Below are 19084 nucleotides of genomic sequence, written 5' to 3' on the forward strand. Positions count from 1 at the left end.
GCCTGGTTATTCTTTAAAAGTGCCTTCGTCACCATCTTAAATAGGCATGCCCCGTTCAAAAAATGTAGAACCAGGAATAGATATAGCCCTTGGTTCACTCCAGACCGGTCTGCCCTTGACCAGCACAAAAAAACATCCTGTGGCGTTCTGCATTAGCATCGAATAGCCCCCGTGATATGCAACTTTTCAGGGAAGTTAGGAACCAATATACACAGGCAGTTAGGAAAGCTAAGGCTAGCTTTTTTAAACAGAAATTTGCATCCTTCAGTACAAACTCAAAAAAGTTCTGGGACACTGTAAAGTCCATGGAGAATAAGAGCACCTTCTCCCAGCTGCCCACTGCTCTGAGGCTAGGAAACACTGTTACAACCGACAAATCCAATATAATTGAGAATTTCAATAAGCATTTCTCTATGGCTGGCCATGCTTTCCACCTGGCTACCCCTACCCCGGTCAACTGCCCGGCACCCTCCACAGCAACCCGCCCAAGCCCCCACCATTTCTCCTTCACCCATATCCAGATAGCTGATGTTCTGAAAGAGCTGCAAAATCTGGACCCCTACAAATCATCCAGGCTAGACAATCTGGACCCTCTCTTTCTTAAATTATCTGCCGAAATTGTTGCAACCCCTATTACTAGCCTGTTCAACCTCTCTTTTGTATCGTCTGAGATTCCCAAAGATTGGAAAGCTGCCGCGGTCATTTCTCTAATGATTGCCCCCCCCCGTAGCTCCTCACCCAAGCCTCTCCAGGTTCTCCTTTACCCAAATCCAGATAGCAGATGTTCTGAAAGAGCTGCAAAACCTGGACCCTGACCTCAATCCTATAGAAAATTTGTAGGCAGAGCTGAAAAAGTGTGTGCGAGCAAGGAGGCCTACAAACCTGACTCAGTTACACCAGCTCTGTCAGGAGGAATGGGCCAAAATTCACCCAACTTATTGAGGGAAGCTTGTGGAAGGCTACCCGAAACATTTTACCCAAGTTAAACAATTAAAAGGCAATCCTAGCAAATACTAATTGAGCTTATTTAAACTTCTGATGAAAGAAAATAAAGCTGAAATAAATCATTCTCTCTATTATTCTGACATTTCACATTCTTCAAATAAAGTGGTGATCCTAACTGACCTAACACAGGGACTTTTTACTCGGATTAAATGTCTGGAATTATGAAAAACTGGGTTTAAATGTATTTGGCTAAGGTGTTTGTAAACTTCCGACTTCAACTGTATATGCACTCAATTTAATTCCACATACACATGGTTAGCAGTTGTTAATGCGAGTGTAGTGAAATGCTTGTGCTTCTACTTCCGACAATGCAGTAATAACCAACGAGTAATCTAACCTAACAATATCACAACAGCTACCTTATACACGTGTAAAGGGATGAAGAATATGTACGTAAAGATATATGAATGAGTGATGGTACAGAACGGCATAGGCAAGATGCAGTAGATGGTATCGAGTAGGGTATGTAAACATTATAGTGGCATTGTTTAAAGTGGCTAGTGATAAAACATTTTTACATGTATGGCAGCAGCCCCTCAATGTTAGTGGTGGCTGTTTAACAGTCTGATGGCCTTGAGATAGAAGCTGTTTTTCAGTCTCTCGGTCCCTGCTTTGATGCACCTGTACTGACCTCGCCTTCTGGATGATAGCGGGGTGAACAGGCAGAGGCTCGGGTGGTTGTTGTCCTTGATGATCTTTATGGCCTTCCTGTGACATCGGGTGGTGTAGGTGTTCTGGAGGGCAGGTAGTTTTCCCCCGGTGATGCGTTGTGCAGATCTCACTACCCTCTGGAGAGCCTTACGGTTGTGGGGGGAGCAGTTGCCGTACCAGGCGGTGATACAACCCGACAGGATGCTCTCGATTGTGCATCTGTAAAAGTTTGTGAGTGCTTTTGGTGACAAGTCGAATTTCTAACGCCCCCCCAAGGTTGAAGAGGCGCTGCTGCGCCTTCTTCACCATGCTGTCTGTGTGAGTGGACCAACTCAGTTTGTCCGTGATGTGTACGCCGAGGAACTTAAAACTTTCTACCCTCTCCACTACTCTCCCGTCGATGTGGATATGGGGTGCTCCCTCTGCTCTCTCCTGAAGTCCACGATCATCTCCTTTGTTTTGTTGACGTTGGGTAAGGTTATTTTCCTGACACCACACTCCGAGGGCCCTCAGCTCCTCCCTGTAGGCCGTCTCGTTGTTTGTTGGTAATCAAGCCTACCACTGTAGTGTCGTCTGCAATCTTGATGATTGAGTTGGAGGCGTGCGTGGCCACGCAGTCATGAGTGAACAGGGAGTACAGGAGAGGGCTCAGAACACCCCCTTTTGGGGCCCCAGTATTGAGGATCAGCGGGGTGGAGATGTTGTTACCTACCCTCACCACCCGGGGGCGGCTTGTCAGGAAGTCCAGTACCCAGTTGCACAGGGCGGGGTCGAGACCCAGGGTCTCGAGCTTGATGACGAGTTTGGAGGGTACTATGGTGTTAAATGCTGAGCTGTAGTCGATGAACAGCATTCTCACATAGGTATTCCTCTTGTCCAGATGGGTTAGGACAGTGTGCAGTGTGGTTGCGATTGCGTCGTCTGTGGACCTATTGTGGCGGTAAGCAAATTGGAGTGGGTCTAGGGTGTCAGGTAGGGTGGAGGTGATATGGTCCTTGACTAATCTCTCAAAGCACTTCATGATGACGGAAGTGAGTGCTATGGGGCAGTAGTTGTTTAGCTCAGTTACCTTAGCTTTCTTGGTAACAGGAACAATGGTGGCCCTCTTGAAGCATGTGGGAACAGCAGACTGGGATAAGGATTGATTGAATATGTCCGTAAAACACACCAGTCAGCTGGTCTGCGCATGCTCTGAGGATGCGGCTGCGGATGCCGTCTGGGCCTGCAACCTTGCGAGGGTTAACACGTTTAAATCTTTTACTCACGTCGGCTGCAGTGAAGGAGAGTCCGCAGGTTTTGGTAGCGGGCCGTGTCAGTGGCACTGTATTGTCCTCCAAACGAGCAACGAAGTTGTTTAGTCTGTCTGGGAGCAAGACATCCTCGTCCGCGACCAAGTGCTAACAGTCCGTATCTGGATAACGTGTGAAATGCTTGATAATGTATGTGTTATCAACAGAGAGCTATATTTTCTGGGTGATTTAAATATTGACCTGCTTTCATCAAGATGCCCACTCAAGAAAAAGCTTCAAACTGTAACCAGTGGCTGCAACCTGGCTCAGGTTATCAGTCAACCTACCAGGGTAGTTACAAACATCACAGGAATGAAATTATCAACATGTATTAATCACATCTTTACTAATGCAGCAGAAATTAGCTTCAAAGCAGTATCCAAATCCATCGGATGTAGTGCTCACAATATAGTAGCCATATATAGGAAAACCAAAGTTCCAAAGGCTGGGCCTAATATAGTGTATAAGAGGTCATACAATACGTTTTGTAGTGATTCCTATGTTGTTGATGTAAAGAAACCAGACACTGCACTTGACATATTTATGAAAGTGCTTATTCCAGTTACTAATAAGCATGTACCCATAAAAAAATGACTGCATAACTTAAATCCTCATTGATTGATGAAGAATTGAAAAATGGTATGGTTGGCCGCGACCGGGAGGTCCGTGGGGCGACACACAATTGACCTAGCGTCGTCCGGGTTAGGGAGGGTTTGGCCGGTAGGGATATCCTTGTCTCATCGCGCACTAGCGACTCCTGTGGCGGGCCGGGCGCAATGCACACGAACCAGGTCGCTAGGTGCACAGTGTTTCCTCCGACACATATGCGCGCTGTGTTAAGAAGCAGTGCTGCTTTGTTGGGTTGTGTTTCAGGGGACGCATGGCTTTCAACCTTCGTCTCTCCCGAGCCCGTACGGGAGTTGTAGCGATGAGACAAGATAGTAACTACTAACAATTGGGTACCACGAAATTGGGGAGAAAAGGGGGTAAAATAAAAATATTTTTTTTTAAAATTAAAATAAGTAGTACAAACTATAGTACAAACTATAGTATGAAACAAAGATAAATTATAGAAATAATTATCGTAAAAAAGCGTTGGGGCACTTTAAATGACATTTTAGGGAAAAAGACTAACTCAGCTTCATCATTCATTGAATCAGATGGCTCATTCATCACAAAACCCACTGATATTGCCAATTACTTAAATGTTTTTTCATTGACAAGATGCAAATTTAAGCATGACATGCCAGCAACAAACGCTGACACTGCACATCCAAGAATAGTAAAGTCCCCTTTACTGGCTCAAATAGCAGACCAATCAATCAACCTTTAACCTGCCCTTAGTAAACTTTCAGAAAAAAAATTATATTGCTATTTTACTGTAAAAAAAATGGACAACAGACTTTCAGGACACTTATAGGTGTCATGACTGTCTTGATCAGGTCAGGTTACAGGAGACCACAACCCTACAGATTATCTCTCAACCACAACAGAGGAGGAGAGCTCTGGGTCTGAAGACGTGGTTTTATTGCCCCTCACGCCCCTGGTAAATCTCAGGCCACAGACAAATTCCTTTGTCCTGTCACTATGGAGAACCAGCTTCAGAACATTAAACATGAAATAAAGGGACTTTGGAACAATGGTTTCCGTCAGCCACAATGGTGGTCATGACGATAGGTGGACTATGAAAATATATGTCATTTGGTGGTCATGACGATAGGTGGACTATGAAAATGTATGCCATTTTTGTTCTGTTATTAAAGGTTAATAGATTACGTTATTACGAAAACATTGTAATGTGAAGGGTTTTCCCAATATATGTTGGATGTTTACACATTGTACGTTGTATGGAAAATATCCAAATGTTTTGGGGAAGATGAAATGTTAAGTTAGTTGTCTAAAATGGGATTTGAGAAAATCTAGCCTTGCCTCATTAACTTGGTACGCCCAGAGAATTGCCCTAAATGCAGTTACGCCCACTTCTGACCCAATGGTATAAAACCTGTGAGTATAGAATCTACGACAAGACTACGTGACCCCAGCTGCAGCAGGGTCTGAAAAAGTCAACCAACCCAGAACGCAACGCAAGTTTGAGGACAAAGAAATCCTTTTCTACCCAAGCTATGGAGAGTAGCAGTGTCTAAGCGGGTGAATTCAAGTCGAACCGCCTAGCCTCCATCTCCCATCGAATCATGGTATCTAAAGGGTTTCATTCCTATGCTGTGAGCTCTGAACTACAGAGCTGTCTGTCCTCAGAAGACCCCTTCCAGAGAAAGGGGTGAGGGAACAGACTCCTAAGCCAAAAGGGACAGTGACACCGGGAGGACAAGCAACGAGGTGCGCAGGAGAAGTGCGTCATCGAACAATGGAACGGTCCACACCGAGAATCCCCGGAGATCACCCCCCACGTAATTACTTCATTATATTCTGACCCATAAGAGCGGCAGTTTGAGGCATGGCTAGGGTTAGAATAGCATAGCTGACAAATTCACCCAAATGTATATTTCTCTTGTGTACTTCTTTTTCTCTCTCTTTTGAAATTCCCATTGCGGGTAACACGCACCATAGTATGTTGGCCCGTTATACTAAGTTCTAATCAATAGCCTATAATGTGTTTTGTCTATCTTTTATCATCATTTGAGCTTTTTAGTAAATAAATATTCAATTAAGATTGGTGTGGTACGAATTCAGGGGCGGCAGCGTAGCCTAGTGGTTAGAGCGTTGGACTAGTAACCGGAAGGTTGCGAGTTCAAACCCTCGAGCTGACAAGGTACAAATCTGTCGTTCTGCCCCTGAACAGGCAGTTAACCCACAGGCCGTCATTGAAAATAAGAATATGAATATGAATAAGAATATGTTGACTGGTTAAATAAAGGTAAAATTTTTAAAAAAAAATTAGTAGGACCCGGGTCCGTGCAGATTCGAGGGCTATACGACGATCAGATTGTGAGACTGATAGAGGAAACTGGTTAATTAGCGGCTGTTGTAAAATCAATATTCTGATATTCTTTGAGTTAATAATTGCTTGATTCAGTTAATCACGTAATTAAAAACTTGTAATCATTCGATCAGCAAGTCGTCACATTAACCAATACAATGTCACGACATAGGGAAAGATAAAAAGAACGGCACTTACACAAATGACTGATGATTGAGAATTGATTGAGAGAAATTGATGATACAAAGATTGTGGGAGCTGTTTTGTTAGACTTCAGTGAGGCTTTTGACATTATCGATCATAGTCTGCTGCTGGAAAAACATACGTGTTATGGCTTTACACCCCCTGCTATATTGTGGATAAAGAGTTACCGGGCTAACAGAACACAAAGGGTGTTCTTTAATGTAAACCTCTCCAACATAATCCAGGTAGAATCAGGAATTCCTTAAGGCAGCTGTCTCGGCCCCTTACTTAAAAATGTGTTTTACTAATGACATGCCACTGGCTTTAAGTGAATTGAGCATGTTGAGCATGTTAAGCATTAAAAAAATAGCATGAAATTGAGAATGTTGAGGTGACTAAACTGCTTGGAGTAACTCTGGATTGTAAACTGTCATGGTCAAAACTACAATAGTAGCTAAAATGGGTAGAAGTCTGTCCATAATAAAGGTCTGCTCTACCTTCTTAACAACACTATCAACAAAGCAGTTTCTACAGGCCCTAGGTTTGTTGCACCTGGACTACTGTTCAGTCGTGTGGTCAGGTGCCATGAAAAGGGACCTCGGAAAATGACAATTGGCTCAGAAAGGGGGCCGCACGGCAGGCCCCTCCATGTACATGGAGCACTAACATTAATAATATGCATGTAAATCTCCCATTGCTCAAAGTGGAGGAGAGATTGACTTCATCACTACTTGTTTTTGTAAGATGTGTTGATGTAACAGTTTTGCTTCCATCCTTCTCCTCGCCCCTACCTGGGCTCGAACCAGGGACTGGTTCTGCACATATCAAGAACTACCCCCCACAAAGTATCGTTACCAATCGCTCCACAAAATCGTCCCTTGCAGAGCAAGGGGAAAAACTACTTCAAGGTCTCAGAGCGAGTGATGTCACCAATTGAAACGCTGTTAGTGCGCACAGTAATTCCCAATGTATTCCACTCCAAAGATGGCACAAAGAGAAAATGGCTGATATACAATGAAGTAACTCCCTCCTTGTTCTGCTCAGTATGTCTTGCATTTGCAAATCCTTCAGCCAGTGATAGTGCATTTGTCAAAGGAGGCATGCAGGCTGGGAAACATGCCCATCAGAGAGTACAGGAACATGAGAGAAGCAAGACCCATAGAGAAAGTGCAGAAGCCTTTTTCATCAGAGCCAGCAAAGCAGACATCTGTACCCTTCTGAGTGATAAGCAAATGTCAGTTCAACTAGACCAGGTCAGAAAGAGGAGGCAGGTCATGGAACGTGTGATTGATGTCGTTAAAGTTATTGGTAAATGTGGGCTTAGCTACAGAGGACACAGACACAAAGCTGCATATAACATGGAAAACATGGCTGTCAATCATGGCAAGTTTCTTGAGCTTATATTGTTTCTAAGCAAATATGATGTCTGCCTACAATAGCATGTTGGTGGAGCATTGAGTAGAGCTAGAAGCAGATGGGAAGTAAAGGAAGAGGGTCCTTGGTAACTATGATGTCCAAAACAACAGCAAATAAAGTAATTGAAGTCATCAGAATGTTGATTCAGCAGACAGTTGCTGTTGAAGTGAGAAAAGCAGGGATGTTCTCAATACAAATGGGCACAACACAGGATTTAACATCCAAAGACCAGTGTGCAGTAGTTCTGCGATATGTCACTGATGTTGTCCACGAGAGACTCATTGCGGTCATTGACTGTGATTCATCGACTAGATAGTACTTTGTGGACCTTGTGAAACAGACTCTTGAGAAGATGGATATATATATCAAACAGTGTGTTGGTAATGCAACAGACGGAGCAGCTAATATGCAGGGACATTACAGGGGCTTCTCTGCATTGCTGACAGGAGAGTCTCCTAAACCAAGTACACATATGGTGTTTCGTACCCGTTACATCAACAAATAGGGTTTAGCCTACAAAATTAGCGGTCTGGTGGTTTGCGTGAACAGGTTGGCCTGGGATGGAGTCAAATTCCCAGCCTGAATTATTGTTTCAGCCCGCCCCTGCACGTACACATGGATTTTGTATTGTAGATATGTGGTAGTAGAGTAGTGGTCTGAGGGAACATACTTAATGTGTTGTGAAAAGTGTTATGAAATGTCATATAATATTTTAAATTGGATATAACTGTCTTAATAACTGTCTTAATGTTGCTGGACCCCATGAAGAGTAGCTGCTGCCTTGGCAGCAACTAAAAGGGGATCCTTAATAAATACAAAATACTTCTGTATTTCATTTTCAATACATTTGCAACAGTTTCTAAAAACATGTTTTCATTTTGTCATTACGGGGCTATTGTTTGTAGATGGGTCAGAGAAAAAATATATTTAATCAATTTTGAATTCAAGCTGTAATACAACGAAATGTGGAATAAGTCAAGGTGTATGAATACTTTCTGAAGGCACAGTATGTGTCGCTCTTGCTTCCTTGATCTCACTTATTTTTCATCTGTACAATTCTGTTTCTACTGCTCTTTGCTGGCCTCCAGTGTTTCGTTAGAGAACTGTCCTCCTCACCCTGTCCTGGTAGCGTCTCTCCAAGTACGCCATGTCTTCTTCCTCTCTGGTGCTGAGGTCAGACAGAGCCCTGGTCACGGACGTCACTGAACTCTCCTCTACATATCAGAGGGAAACTATTCAATTAACGCAATACATCTATTATGAGACAAATATCATCTCTGTTTAGGATTTCCGCTTCAGGTTTTCCCCCTAGCACTACACAGCTGATTAAAATAGCCACCTCATACTCAGGCATGGATTATTTGAATCAGCTGTGTAGTACTAGGGCAACTCGGGGGGGCAGGACCAAGTTTGTGAAATGCTGACCTACAGGATAAATTGCATCCTCATTTATACTCAGATTAGGCATTTCATAGTCTCTCCTGGCCACCCTTCCAAAGATTGTATGTGACAAGCATGTGCTTCCCAGGCTAGACTTCAAAGCACAGTCATAATTATGCCCCCCAAAGCCTCCTATAGCTTGGTTGGGTTCTGACCTGTATGTCCGGAGGCTGCTGCTGGTCCTGAGGCTTTCTCAAACACATGCTCCTGGAAAGCTCTTGGTTGTTGAGACAACAGAACAGACAGGTGAGGGGCACCTACGCAGGCACACGCATGCACAAGGTCATGGGTAACAATTAGATATCTCATATCTAAAGGCTGAAATTAGACTCATTAGAATGACTGGGATGCCTTTGCTGTAATTCATCTTGTGGCTGTCTCTTGTCAGTGAGTCTGTGATGAGTCTGTGATGCAGCCTGGAGGTCTCACCTGCCCCGCTATCGTCCAGTCTCAGGTACCCGTCAGCCAGGGAGCTGAACCCTGTCAGACCCCCCATGGCTGCGTATGGAACGTCTCTGCCCACCGGACAACCCCGGGCCTCCCGTTCTGCCTTCGTCTCCACCAGCGTCTGGTGGGCGAAGCTAGGCTGGCCACACCCACAGCTGTAGGGGCTCTGGAACCCAGAGCAGGATGAGCCTGAGGACAGAGAGTAAATAGGGAGGTAGGTCAATGTGGCCTCAACCATACCCTATACAACACTGACACTACTTTCAACACAACAAATTGGAAGTCAGGGAGTATAGAAGGAGTATTATAACAATACCTCAGTGCTTAAGCGAGGGGACAACTGAGACTCACATTTCCCACAGAGGTGTTCTGAGGTCTCACTGTGGTCGTAGGCAGAGTGTTTGCACCTGCAACGTACAGGCTGCGACCCGTTCAGGTGCACGTACTGAAAGGCCAAACACTGACACCCTTGAACTCGGCATGGTAGTGCTATCGGGCGCTCCGAAGGAACCTCCTCAAAGTCTGTCTGATGCTGTTTGTACCTAGAGGGATTCAACCAAGACAAGTGTAGCGAATAAGAAGGATAGCTGGAGTGATGCTTGAATCAGTGACCATGCAGTTCCTGGGAAACCATGCTTCCTCCTCAGCCATAAAGGTTCAGACCACTTTGCAGAGGTCATAGTGCACTTCCATTTTGGAGGCACACAACTAATGAACTAATCACAGTGTTGTATTAGCGATGGAGGAGGTTGCTAAAGCGTACCTGTGTGTGCAGAAGCAAGGTGTCTCTGGGCCGATGAGTTTACAGTCTATTCCCCCTGGCACTCCAAAGCTCACATACAGCCTGTTGTGTAGTCTCTGGGGAAACACTGCTCTCTTGTACTCTTCATATTCCTCTGGGGAGAATAGTCTGTCGCCATCGTCTTCACCCACGATCCTGACACACAACAACAGGTGCCACAGCACAGGGGTATGATTAGAAGTCAACTTTTTTTTTAAAGGATTTTCTTTTGCAATTTAGTTCAAAACAAGAACACACAAAAAATAACACAAAAACACAGCTGCCAGACATATGAAATAAAGTATTGCATAAGCAAGACATGGGACAAGAATAGAGCAACAGTGACAGTTACAACAAATCTTTTCCAAGTTAATGGTGTTCATGATCAGTAGTTCTGATCATAGAGTAGCCTGATTCTGCAAATGATTAATTTCCCATTTCCTCCTCAAATATAACACTGATACACAAGTAGTATGGTGAAATAGACATTCACACTCCAAAGCTTATACTTTCAACTTAATTACAGTTCCACCTATGTAGTACCATTAGATTGATCTGCTGAGAAAGGAAAGGAAAAATGCCATTAGTGACATTCTACATACAAGGGATGTGTGCACTTTCTAAATTGTCTGAAGGCAAACATAACGAAGCAAATAGGCCTATAAAGTCAGTCAGGTGACAGAGGAAATTTTCAGAAGTGCTCCAGATTGAATATAATCCTAGAACACATTTTCATTGGCAAGCAAGACAAACCTCCTGTACTCCAGATAGTCGTCCACTGCCTTAGATGCAGTCTTGTCAAGACATATTCTCTCCATCGCTCAAATTTTGAGATACTGTTTTAGCTAGATGTTGTAAAATCCTTCAGCTTTTCGACTGAAGTCCTGTGCTCGTATCCGGTTGAGGACCAAGCGTCCACGTTGCTAAGCGATCTGCACCATTCTCCCCCTTCCCTTTCTCTCTCCCTTGCTTTAGGCTGGTGGGCGGGAACCTTGTCCTTGGTTTATTCTTTCAGTGGGTCATATTTCATCCATTCATTCCTTTCCAAAATTATTACAATCAGCAAAGAAAAATAATGTTTGTAAGTTATTGTTTTAGTTTTTTTCCCAATATTGCCACGAGGATGAATTCATTTTTGTTTTCGTGAAATTTAAATATTTTTCTACTTTATGGCTGTGGTAACTAGTGGGAACCGTCGTGGTCCTGCGTCACTGCCCTCTCATTGGCTGGAATGGTCCCACCTGATCTTGCCTCCTCCAAACTTTCTTCCATTATTTTCATTGTTAAGAGCGGCCGCTATAGTATCTGGTCAATTTCACCAAAGGTTATAAACCGTCTCTCCGCCCTAAGGGAGTCGTTGTTCACAAAGCGGCACGGCGGCCTGTCTAGCACCCGCCTATCCTTTCTTTGGTTTGGTGGTAACTTCTGTATTGTAAATATTCGATGAGGGTTGTTGACGTTAACCACCTGTAAACCATGGAGAGAGATGCTGGCCTCATGACATGAATATGCATAGCCAACTCAAGACAAGTCCAAAATAAAGTGTGTTTTTTTCTAAAAGTTGCCCGGGATGTCACGTGTCCTACATATATCAGTAACTTGTAACAACTTAAGCGGTGTGAAACTTCTAATCGATCATATAAATCTCACGTAGCAACATTTTTTTTCGTTGACCAAATTCTAAACTCACTGACCTCCATACAAAAACGAATTTCTTCGAGATTGTCCACCCTTTTGTCCTCTGTTTACCCCCTAACTCCTTGTTTGATGGGCGAAACAACGAAAAACCGCCACCTGCTGGAGGGAGACAGATTTTCCGCCGAGTTGGGCCCCTCTCTTCCTTTTACTCTCTGATATTCTGTGTTTATGCGCAATACATTTCCCTTCAATCCATACAGAAAAAAAGCGGTGACGCAGTACACACGAAGACCGCTATTCGTCGCTCAGGAAACGGACTGTGCTCGAGACCGATTGCATTATGAACAAATTTCGCCTAGGCATGCGAACAATTATGCATTGCTACTCAATTTAAGAACAGGCCATTTATTTCAGTTGTAATGCTTAATATTATTGAGATATTAGATTCCGTGTTAGCAGTGAGCTAGCTAGCTATCTATCAAGCATCTTCTGACAGTGACATTTATGTCTCTGCCTTGTGCGGTGTTCTCCTTCTTGGAATGGGATCGCAGACTGATGTTCCGAACAGCTTAGTGATTCAAACGAACAAATCCAGGTAATATAACGTTAGTTTGCTTTTAGATGGGTTTGATACAAGTCAATGAAGTACTGTTCGAGGTGTGAGACAACTTTGTGGATGTCTTACTGGCCAAGTTATCATGTTCGATAAGCTATAAAGACTAGCTAGCATTTCTACATCATGCACGCTATCAACAAGCTAGTCTAGCAGCTAGCTAGCAAACTCAGCACTGCAAGAGCCTATAGTCAGCTAGTTTTCTAGAAATCTAGCTAACAGTTTCGCTACATGTCTCTGCTACCATCAAGCTTAAATGTGTGTTTAAGAAACTATTAAAGTATTACTTATTTGCTAACATAGCTAGTTATGTCTTATTGGCTAGCTTACTTAGTGTTCCACTAACTGTTCTGTCATGCACTAGCTAGCTAACTTTTCCTTCCACAAACCTGAGCCAAACCTTGCTGCGTTGCCTAGTTGAGGATGACACTGCCGTTTTTTATATTTGTACTTATGTATTCTATATTGTTTTTTATATACAAACCCTCGGGCTTCCAACCACACCTGCACACTGTTTTTATGTATTTGTTTGATCTGTATTGTTTATCACTTATTTTCTTTGTTGAAAATAAATTCAAACCTAAACCCCCAGATGGCAGCTGTGTAGGTCAATGTTTAACTGATGGATTTGTTGCCCCAACTTGTGCTGTCTATAACAATGCTTGACAGATGATTGGGTGAAGTGGGCAGCATATCTTATCACATCATTCCCGGCACACGCCCTTTTTGTTTGAACACTAACATACGTGGAACAGGAAGTCACTGTCCGAAGTTGATAGTGTACTTTTGTAAAGAACACTCCAAGCATTCTGTGCTTCTAAGCCAATGCCATGGCTATTCCAATGCATATCTGCTCTCAATAGGGTATGCCACTCCCACACTCATGAGATCTCAGAGAAATAATTCAAGCATTGACAGAGCTGCTGTGAAAAGCGAAATATGATAATTTGATTTCTGTTTTTTTTACCTGCATGTATTACGCAGCCTTGGTTAGAAAATGAAGGTAGCCTATATATTGTTGTCTGTATTAGAACATGATCTGTGAAATCCTTGGGACATCCCTACTTGATGGTTTAGGGTAGGGATGTCCTGAGGATCCTGGATAGCACTGACTACTTCTGAGTGACGCAGCGGTCAAAGGCTCTGCATCTCAGAGCAAGAGGTGTCACTACAGTCCCTGGTTCAAATCCAGGCTGGATCACATCCCATAGGACAGCGCACAATTAGCCCAGTGTTGTCCAGGTTTGGCTGGGGTAGGCTGTCATTGTAAATAAGAACACATTCTTAACTGACTTGCCTAGTTAAATAAAGGTGAAATTAAATGTTTTTTTAAATATATTATTTTATAGATAGAAAATAGGCCTACTACTGGGATAGGCAATATGGCCCTGTTTAATCCATAGGCCAAATCCATGCCAGGGATTTAAACAATGCAGAGAAACATAGGATATTTGCAAAATATAATTTATATAGCAACTTTAATGAATTCTTAATCTGCACAACAGAGCATAATTTCAGTTCTACTCCATGCTTTTCTTTCTAAACAGCCTTCCGAATGATGCAATACTGAACATTGTAGATATAAAAGCCATGATAAAGCTGACATGATTCATCTTCACTCATGATTTTTACATTTCTAAGAGAAATGTCAGTTCTACACAATGCTTTTCTATCTGAAGAACGAAGTATGTTCTACAACATTGTTGTGCCTGTCTGACCCCAGCCCAAGTTCATGATTAATTGTGTCTGTGTCATGGATTCCCCACAGTGAAACGTGACATGGATGACTCGCCTGTCTGTCTGTCTCTCTCCTTCAGATCCTCCGTCTCTGAGTGACGCAGCTATGTATGTGTTTGGGCCCCATGGTTGACTGCCAGGTGTGTGTAGTGTTTTTATTCCCCGTGCTCCTCCATAGCCAACCCCAGCCCAATATCCCCCAGCCCCATATCCCCCAGTCCAAAACCCTAGCCCCGCCCCACATCCCCCAGTCCAAAACCCTAGCCCCACATCCCCCAGTCCAAAACCCATATCAGTCCAAAACCCAGCCCCATATCCCCCAGTCCAAAACCCTAGCCCCACATCCCCCAGTCCAAAACCCTAGCCCAGCCCCAGTCCAAAATCCCCAGTCCAAAACCCTAGCCCCGTATCCCCCAGTCCAAAACCCTAGCCCCGTATCCCCCAGTCCAAAACCCTAGCTGTATCCCCAGCCCCATATCCCCCAGCCCCAGTCCAAAACCCTAGCCCCATATCCCCCAGTATAACCCCCAGTCCAAAAAAAGTCCAAAACCCTAGCCCCATATCCCCCCCCTAGCCCCATATATCCCCCAGTCCAAAATAGCCCCACATCCCCCAGCCCCATATCCCCCAGTCCTAGCCCCATATCCCCCAGTCCTAGCCCCAGCCCGCTTAACCCTGTGTCAGAGTATTTTGCTTGAACTATCCCCTGTCTAAGTCCTAGCCCCAGCTCCAAACCCGTGCACCTTTTCCTCTAGATCCTTCTCCTTCCTTTCCTCACACCAGCCCCCTTGCCCATTCAAATCACCCACTTCCAGACCTAGCACCAGCCCCACTCCCAACCCTGTTCCCCCAGCTGCACACTTTATCCGCCAGCCCAACGCTCTATCCCCTACCCCTCTCTCCTGGCCCACCACCATCTATCTCCAGCCCACGTCCAGCCTCCGTACCATGCTGGGGAGAAACATGTCCCAGAAGCTGAGTGGGCTGCTGATAATCTTGGGGCTGGCGTGGGGGCTCATGTTGCTGCGCTACACCGTGCAGCAGCCGCGCCACAAGAGCAGTGGCGAGCTACGCCAACAGATCCTGGAGCTGAGCCGGCGATATGTCAAGGTGCTCAACGAGGAGAACCAGAACACACTGGGAGGACCGCAGGGCCCCTCCATGGCCGGTTATGGTAAGGGCTGTTTTAGAGAAACCCTGAAGCTACACTTTTCTCTGGTTATGGCTCTGGAAATGAAAGGGACCGCTAATTTACTACTTGAACAAAAATGGATTGTTTTATTTTTTTCTCTTGCTCTCTCTCACAAACAAACACACACACACACACACACACACACAGCTGATCTGAAGAGGACCATAGCAGTGTTGCTGGACGACATCCTGACGCGCCTGGTCAAGCTGGAGGGGAAGATGGAGCTAGTCGCCAACACTTCAGCCACTAACTCCTCCCATCCTGCAGCAGGCTCCCTGGCCTCAGCTCCAGTTGCCTTACACAAGCAGGACACGCCAGGCAACCACCGCCTGGAAACACCTCGCCTCCCTCCACAAACACCCAACAGACCTCGCCCAGGGGTATAGTAGTGTGGGTAGTGATTGAGGCCTTGTTCAAGTAAAAAGTGCATCCTTTCTTCTTTAGGTAGTCACTGATCTAATAAGGATGGTCAGGTGGTAACTTTCCTTTCGCTTATCCATTCATTTACAGATCAGTGATTAGCTCATGGGAGGAAGAAAAGAGTGAGGATGTATTCTAGATAATTTAAAACTAACTTAACCCTGAGAAAGGACTGACTGCCTGTACCTTTCCAATAACTACTTGGTTGATTGACATTTTTTTACATAGACATTTGAGCATCTTTTTTAATACTCTCAGTCATGGACTCTTAGGCATACATTTTAGATTCCCTAATTGTTTTTTCATGAAAGGGTCTACAAACTGCGGCTGTCTTTGAGGATGTCTGTGGGCAGCAACAAAGCATCAACAACAGTAGAGGAAATGAACAAATGTTTGTACTCTGTGGAGTCTTCAAGGACGCTGATGACGAATATGAATGGCACAGCCACCCTGATATTTTATCCCTTGGACAGACCGACTACGAATTTGCTGCTTCTTTAAATCTCATCCATATCAGAAGTTGCTCAACTAAACAATGCACTCATGGTAGTTTTGGAAATTATGTATTTGAGTTTGCAGAAGCTCCTGGTGTTAATATGTAGATTTGAAGAGTCCCTTTTTAGCTGTTTTATATATATATATGATATAAAAAACTATTTAGCTGTTGTACAGTATACTTTTTTTTTAAAGGATAAAAGTGATAATCCAAAGAATTTTATTTGCACTCTCCTTGAAGGCTTCAAAAATGTATTTTTACTTTGATTTTAGATGGTGTATAACAAGTTGAATGTAACTGTCAATAAGCAGATGATTACCAAGTGGTTACAATTGATCAATTCCAACTTCATCTCTATCCTCTTTGTCAGTACCCAGACTGTTAGTCCTTGTTGATTCCCCTTGCAGATACGAATGGTTAGGGCCAGGACTTTTTCCTGACTGACCAGTAAAACATCTTATCCCAATCAATGTACAACCTGTTTTGTTGTCTCAGTTTGATGAAGTTGCTTGTCTATTTCTTCCACATATCAGTCTGAGCTCACATTACACAGCGATTGTTGGGGGATGACCTAAAAATAGTGGGCTAACCCAATGTTTATACTTTTAACTTATGGGACTGCCTGTCTATGGAACACCCTAACCCCCTTTACTACAAACCATTGGCTGCATCCTGATTCTCCACCCTTACAGAAATGTACACTTAAACATGATCTTTCAAATCAAAGTTTATTTGTCACATGCCCCAAATACAACCGGTATAGGACCTTACTGTGAAATGCTTACTATCAAGCCCTTAACCAACAATGCCGATTTTCTTTTTAAGTAAGAAAATATTTAAACAAAATAATGTAACACAAGAACAATAAAGAGGCTATACAGGGGGTACTGGTGAATGTGCGGGGGTTCAGGTTAGTTGAGGTAAAATGTACATGTAGGTAGGGGTAAAGTGACTGCATAGATAAAACAGTGAGTAGCAGCAGCATAAAAAAGGGGGTCAATGCAAATAGTCCGGTTTAGCAGTCTAATGGCTTGGGGTTAGAAGCTGTTAAGGAGCCTTTTGGACTGAGACTTGGTGCGCCGGTACTGCTTGCCGTTGGTAGCAGAGAGAACAGTCTACGACTAGGGTGGCTGGAGTCTTTGACAATTTTTAGGGCCTTCCTCTGACACCGCCTGGTATAGAGGTCCTGGATGGCAGGAAGCTTGGCCCCAGTGATGTACTGGGCCATACGCAATACACTCTGTAGCGCCTTATGATCGGAATGCCATACCAAGCAGTTGCCATACTAAGTGGTGATTCCGGTCTCGATGGTGCAGCTGTAGAACTTTTTGAGGATCTGAGGACCCATGCCAAATCTTTTCAGTCTCCTGAGGGGGAATAGGTATTGTCGCGCCCTCTTCACGACTGTCTTGGTGTGTTTGGACCATGATAGTTTCTTAGTGATGTGGACGCCAAGGAACTTGAAGCTCGCAACCCGCTCCACTACAACCCTGTCGATATGAATGGGGGCGTTCTCGGCCCCCCTTTTCCTGTGGCGCACGATCAGCTCTTTTGCCTTGCTCACGGTGAGAAAGAGGTTGTTGTCCTAGCACCAGACTGCCAGGTCTCTGACCTCCTCCCTGTAGGCTGTCACATTGGTGATCAGGCATACCACCGTTGTGTGTCGTCCATCAAACTTAATGATGGTGTTGAAGTCGTGCGTGTTAACGCAGTAGTGGGTGAATACGGAGTACAGGAGGGGACTAAGCACGCACCCCCGAGGGGCCCCCGTGTTGAGGGTCAACGTGGCAGATGTGTTGTTGCCTACCCTTACCAGCATGCATTTAAAGCATTTGATTGGTTTAAGCATTGGCTGGAGGGTGTTTCCATCATTTGATAAACCTAGAATCCTTAATTGAAACAACAAGCTGTCTGCTCCTGTTTTAGTAACAACGCTAAAGGATGGGCCAGGTGAAATGTAACCACTCTCAAATTCATAGACTGAGGTATGGATGCAAGGACTGACCATACATGATATCAAAAGTATAGTATGAACCATGTTTTGAGGCTATACATGTTTGTTTACAAACATTGGAGTAAAACAAGCTAATATTATGGATTCTGATAGGGTACGACAGTTGACCTAAACTCATGAGTAATTTATAAGTTATATTATTCAAGAATCAATGGCTATATATCATTAATTTATAAGTCCAAAAATGAATGTAGCAACTAAGGATTCAAGATTTAAATGAATGTCTAAGTGTTAAGGCTCATGACCTCTTGCCACTCACATCAAGTTTCTCAACTCTGCTCACTCGCACCCTTGAATATTTAAGCAGAAGTTTCTCCCTCCAGTCTTGATTATTCCTGTTGGTGAATGCATGGGGCGGGCAATTTATGTTTTCCTTTCCATGTTGTGTGTGACTGACTTTCCATTATTGTCTATAAATGTTGGTTTTAAGATCCTTTTTAGTTGATTTTAAAGTTAATTTGCTGCTGCCAAATGACTGGATATTTCCTGTCAGTCCATCATGTGAGATGCATTTCAGTTATTTAGCCCTTTTGCATTTGTGAGTCATGCTTGTATGTTAACATGTTTGTACAGTGCTTTCAGAAAGTATTCAGACACCGAGGTCTTTTCCACATTTTGTTACGTTACAGCCTTATTCTTAAATATATATTTTAAATCCATAGCAATCTACACACATACAAAATACATACCTTATTTACATACAGTGGCTTGCAAAAGTATTCACCCCCTTGGCATTTTTCCTATTTTGTTGCCTTACAACCTGGAATTAAAATTGTGTTTGAGGGGGGGTTGTATCATTTGAATTACACAACATGCCTACCACT

At 43.8% G+C, this 19084-nt stretch overlaps 2 protein-coding genes and 1 long non-coding RNA gene across 9 annotated transcripts in view; 2 read left to right on the top strand and 1 right to left on the bottom strand.

The window, feature by feature from the left end:
• Window positions 1–11299, bottom strand: part of fam221a (family with sequence similarity 221 member A) — a 46685-nt gene extending 35386 nt beyond the window's left edge. For 4 of the 6 annotated variants that reach the window (XM_052472554.1, XM_052472555.1, XM_052472553.1 and 1 more), the window contains exons 1-6: window positions 10904–11296; window positions 10133–10306; window positions 9721–9911; window positions 9352–9558; window positions 9078–9179; window positions 8599–8696 (exon numbers count right to left, since the gene is read on the bottom strand). In XM_052472554.1, coding sequence (XP_052328514.1) covers window positions 8599–8696; window positions 9078–9179; window positions 9352–9558; window positions 9721–9911; window positions 10133–10306; window positions 10904–10968 — 837 coding nt within the window. In that variant the 5' untranslated portion in view covers window positions 10969–11296. Of the gene's footprint in view, window positions 1–8598; window positions 8697–9077; window positions 9180–9351; window positions 9559–9720; window positions 9912–10132; window positions 10307–10903 lie in introns of all 6 variants that reach the window. The other 2 variants (XM_035795787.2, XM_035795788.2) reach the window with 2 other exon arrangements.
• A 734-nt stretch (window positions 11300–12033) lies between these two features.
• Window positions 12034–14316, top strand: LOC127909939 (uncharacterized). The gene is made up of 2 exons (XR_008073072.1): window positions 12034–12383; window positions 14219–14316. It is a non-coding gene; the product is annotated as an uncharacterized LOC127909939 (long non-coding RNA).
• A 435-nt stretch (window positions 14317–14751) lies between these two features.
• Window positions 14752–18693, top strand: ccdc126 (coiled-coil domain containing 126). Of its 2 annotated transcripts, XM_035795790.2 has the most exons (3): window positions 14752–15312; window positions 15478–15710; window positions 16062–18693. In XM_035795790.2, exons 1-3 carry the CDS (start codon window positions 15087–15089, stop codon window positions 16350–16352), a joined length of 750 nt encoding a protein of 249 aa, XP_035651683.1. In that variant the 5' UTR covers window positions 14752–15086; the 3' UTR covers window positions 16353–18693. The 2 variants fall into 2 exon arrangements, with proteins under 2 accessions (XP_035651683.1, XP_035651684.1); XM_035795791.2 differs by having other exon boundaries at window positions 15478–18693.
• Window positions 18694–19084: the final 391 nt, after the last annotated feature.

Source organism: Oncorhynchus keta, chromosome 20, assembly GCF_023373465.1.
Source record: "Oncorhynchus keta strain PuntledgeMale-10-30-2019 chromosome 20, Oket_V2, whole genome shotgun sequence".
In the NCBI taxonomy this organism is placed as follows: domain Eukaryota; kingdom Metazoa; phylum Chordata; class Actinopteri; order Salmoniformes; family Salmonidae; genus Oncorhynchus; species Oncorhynchus keta.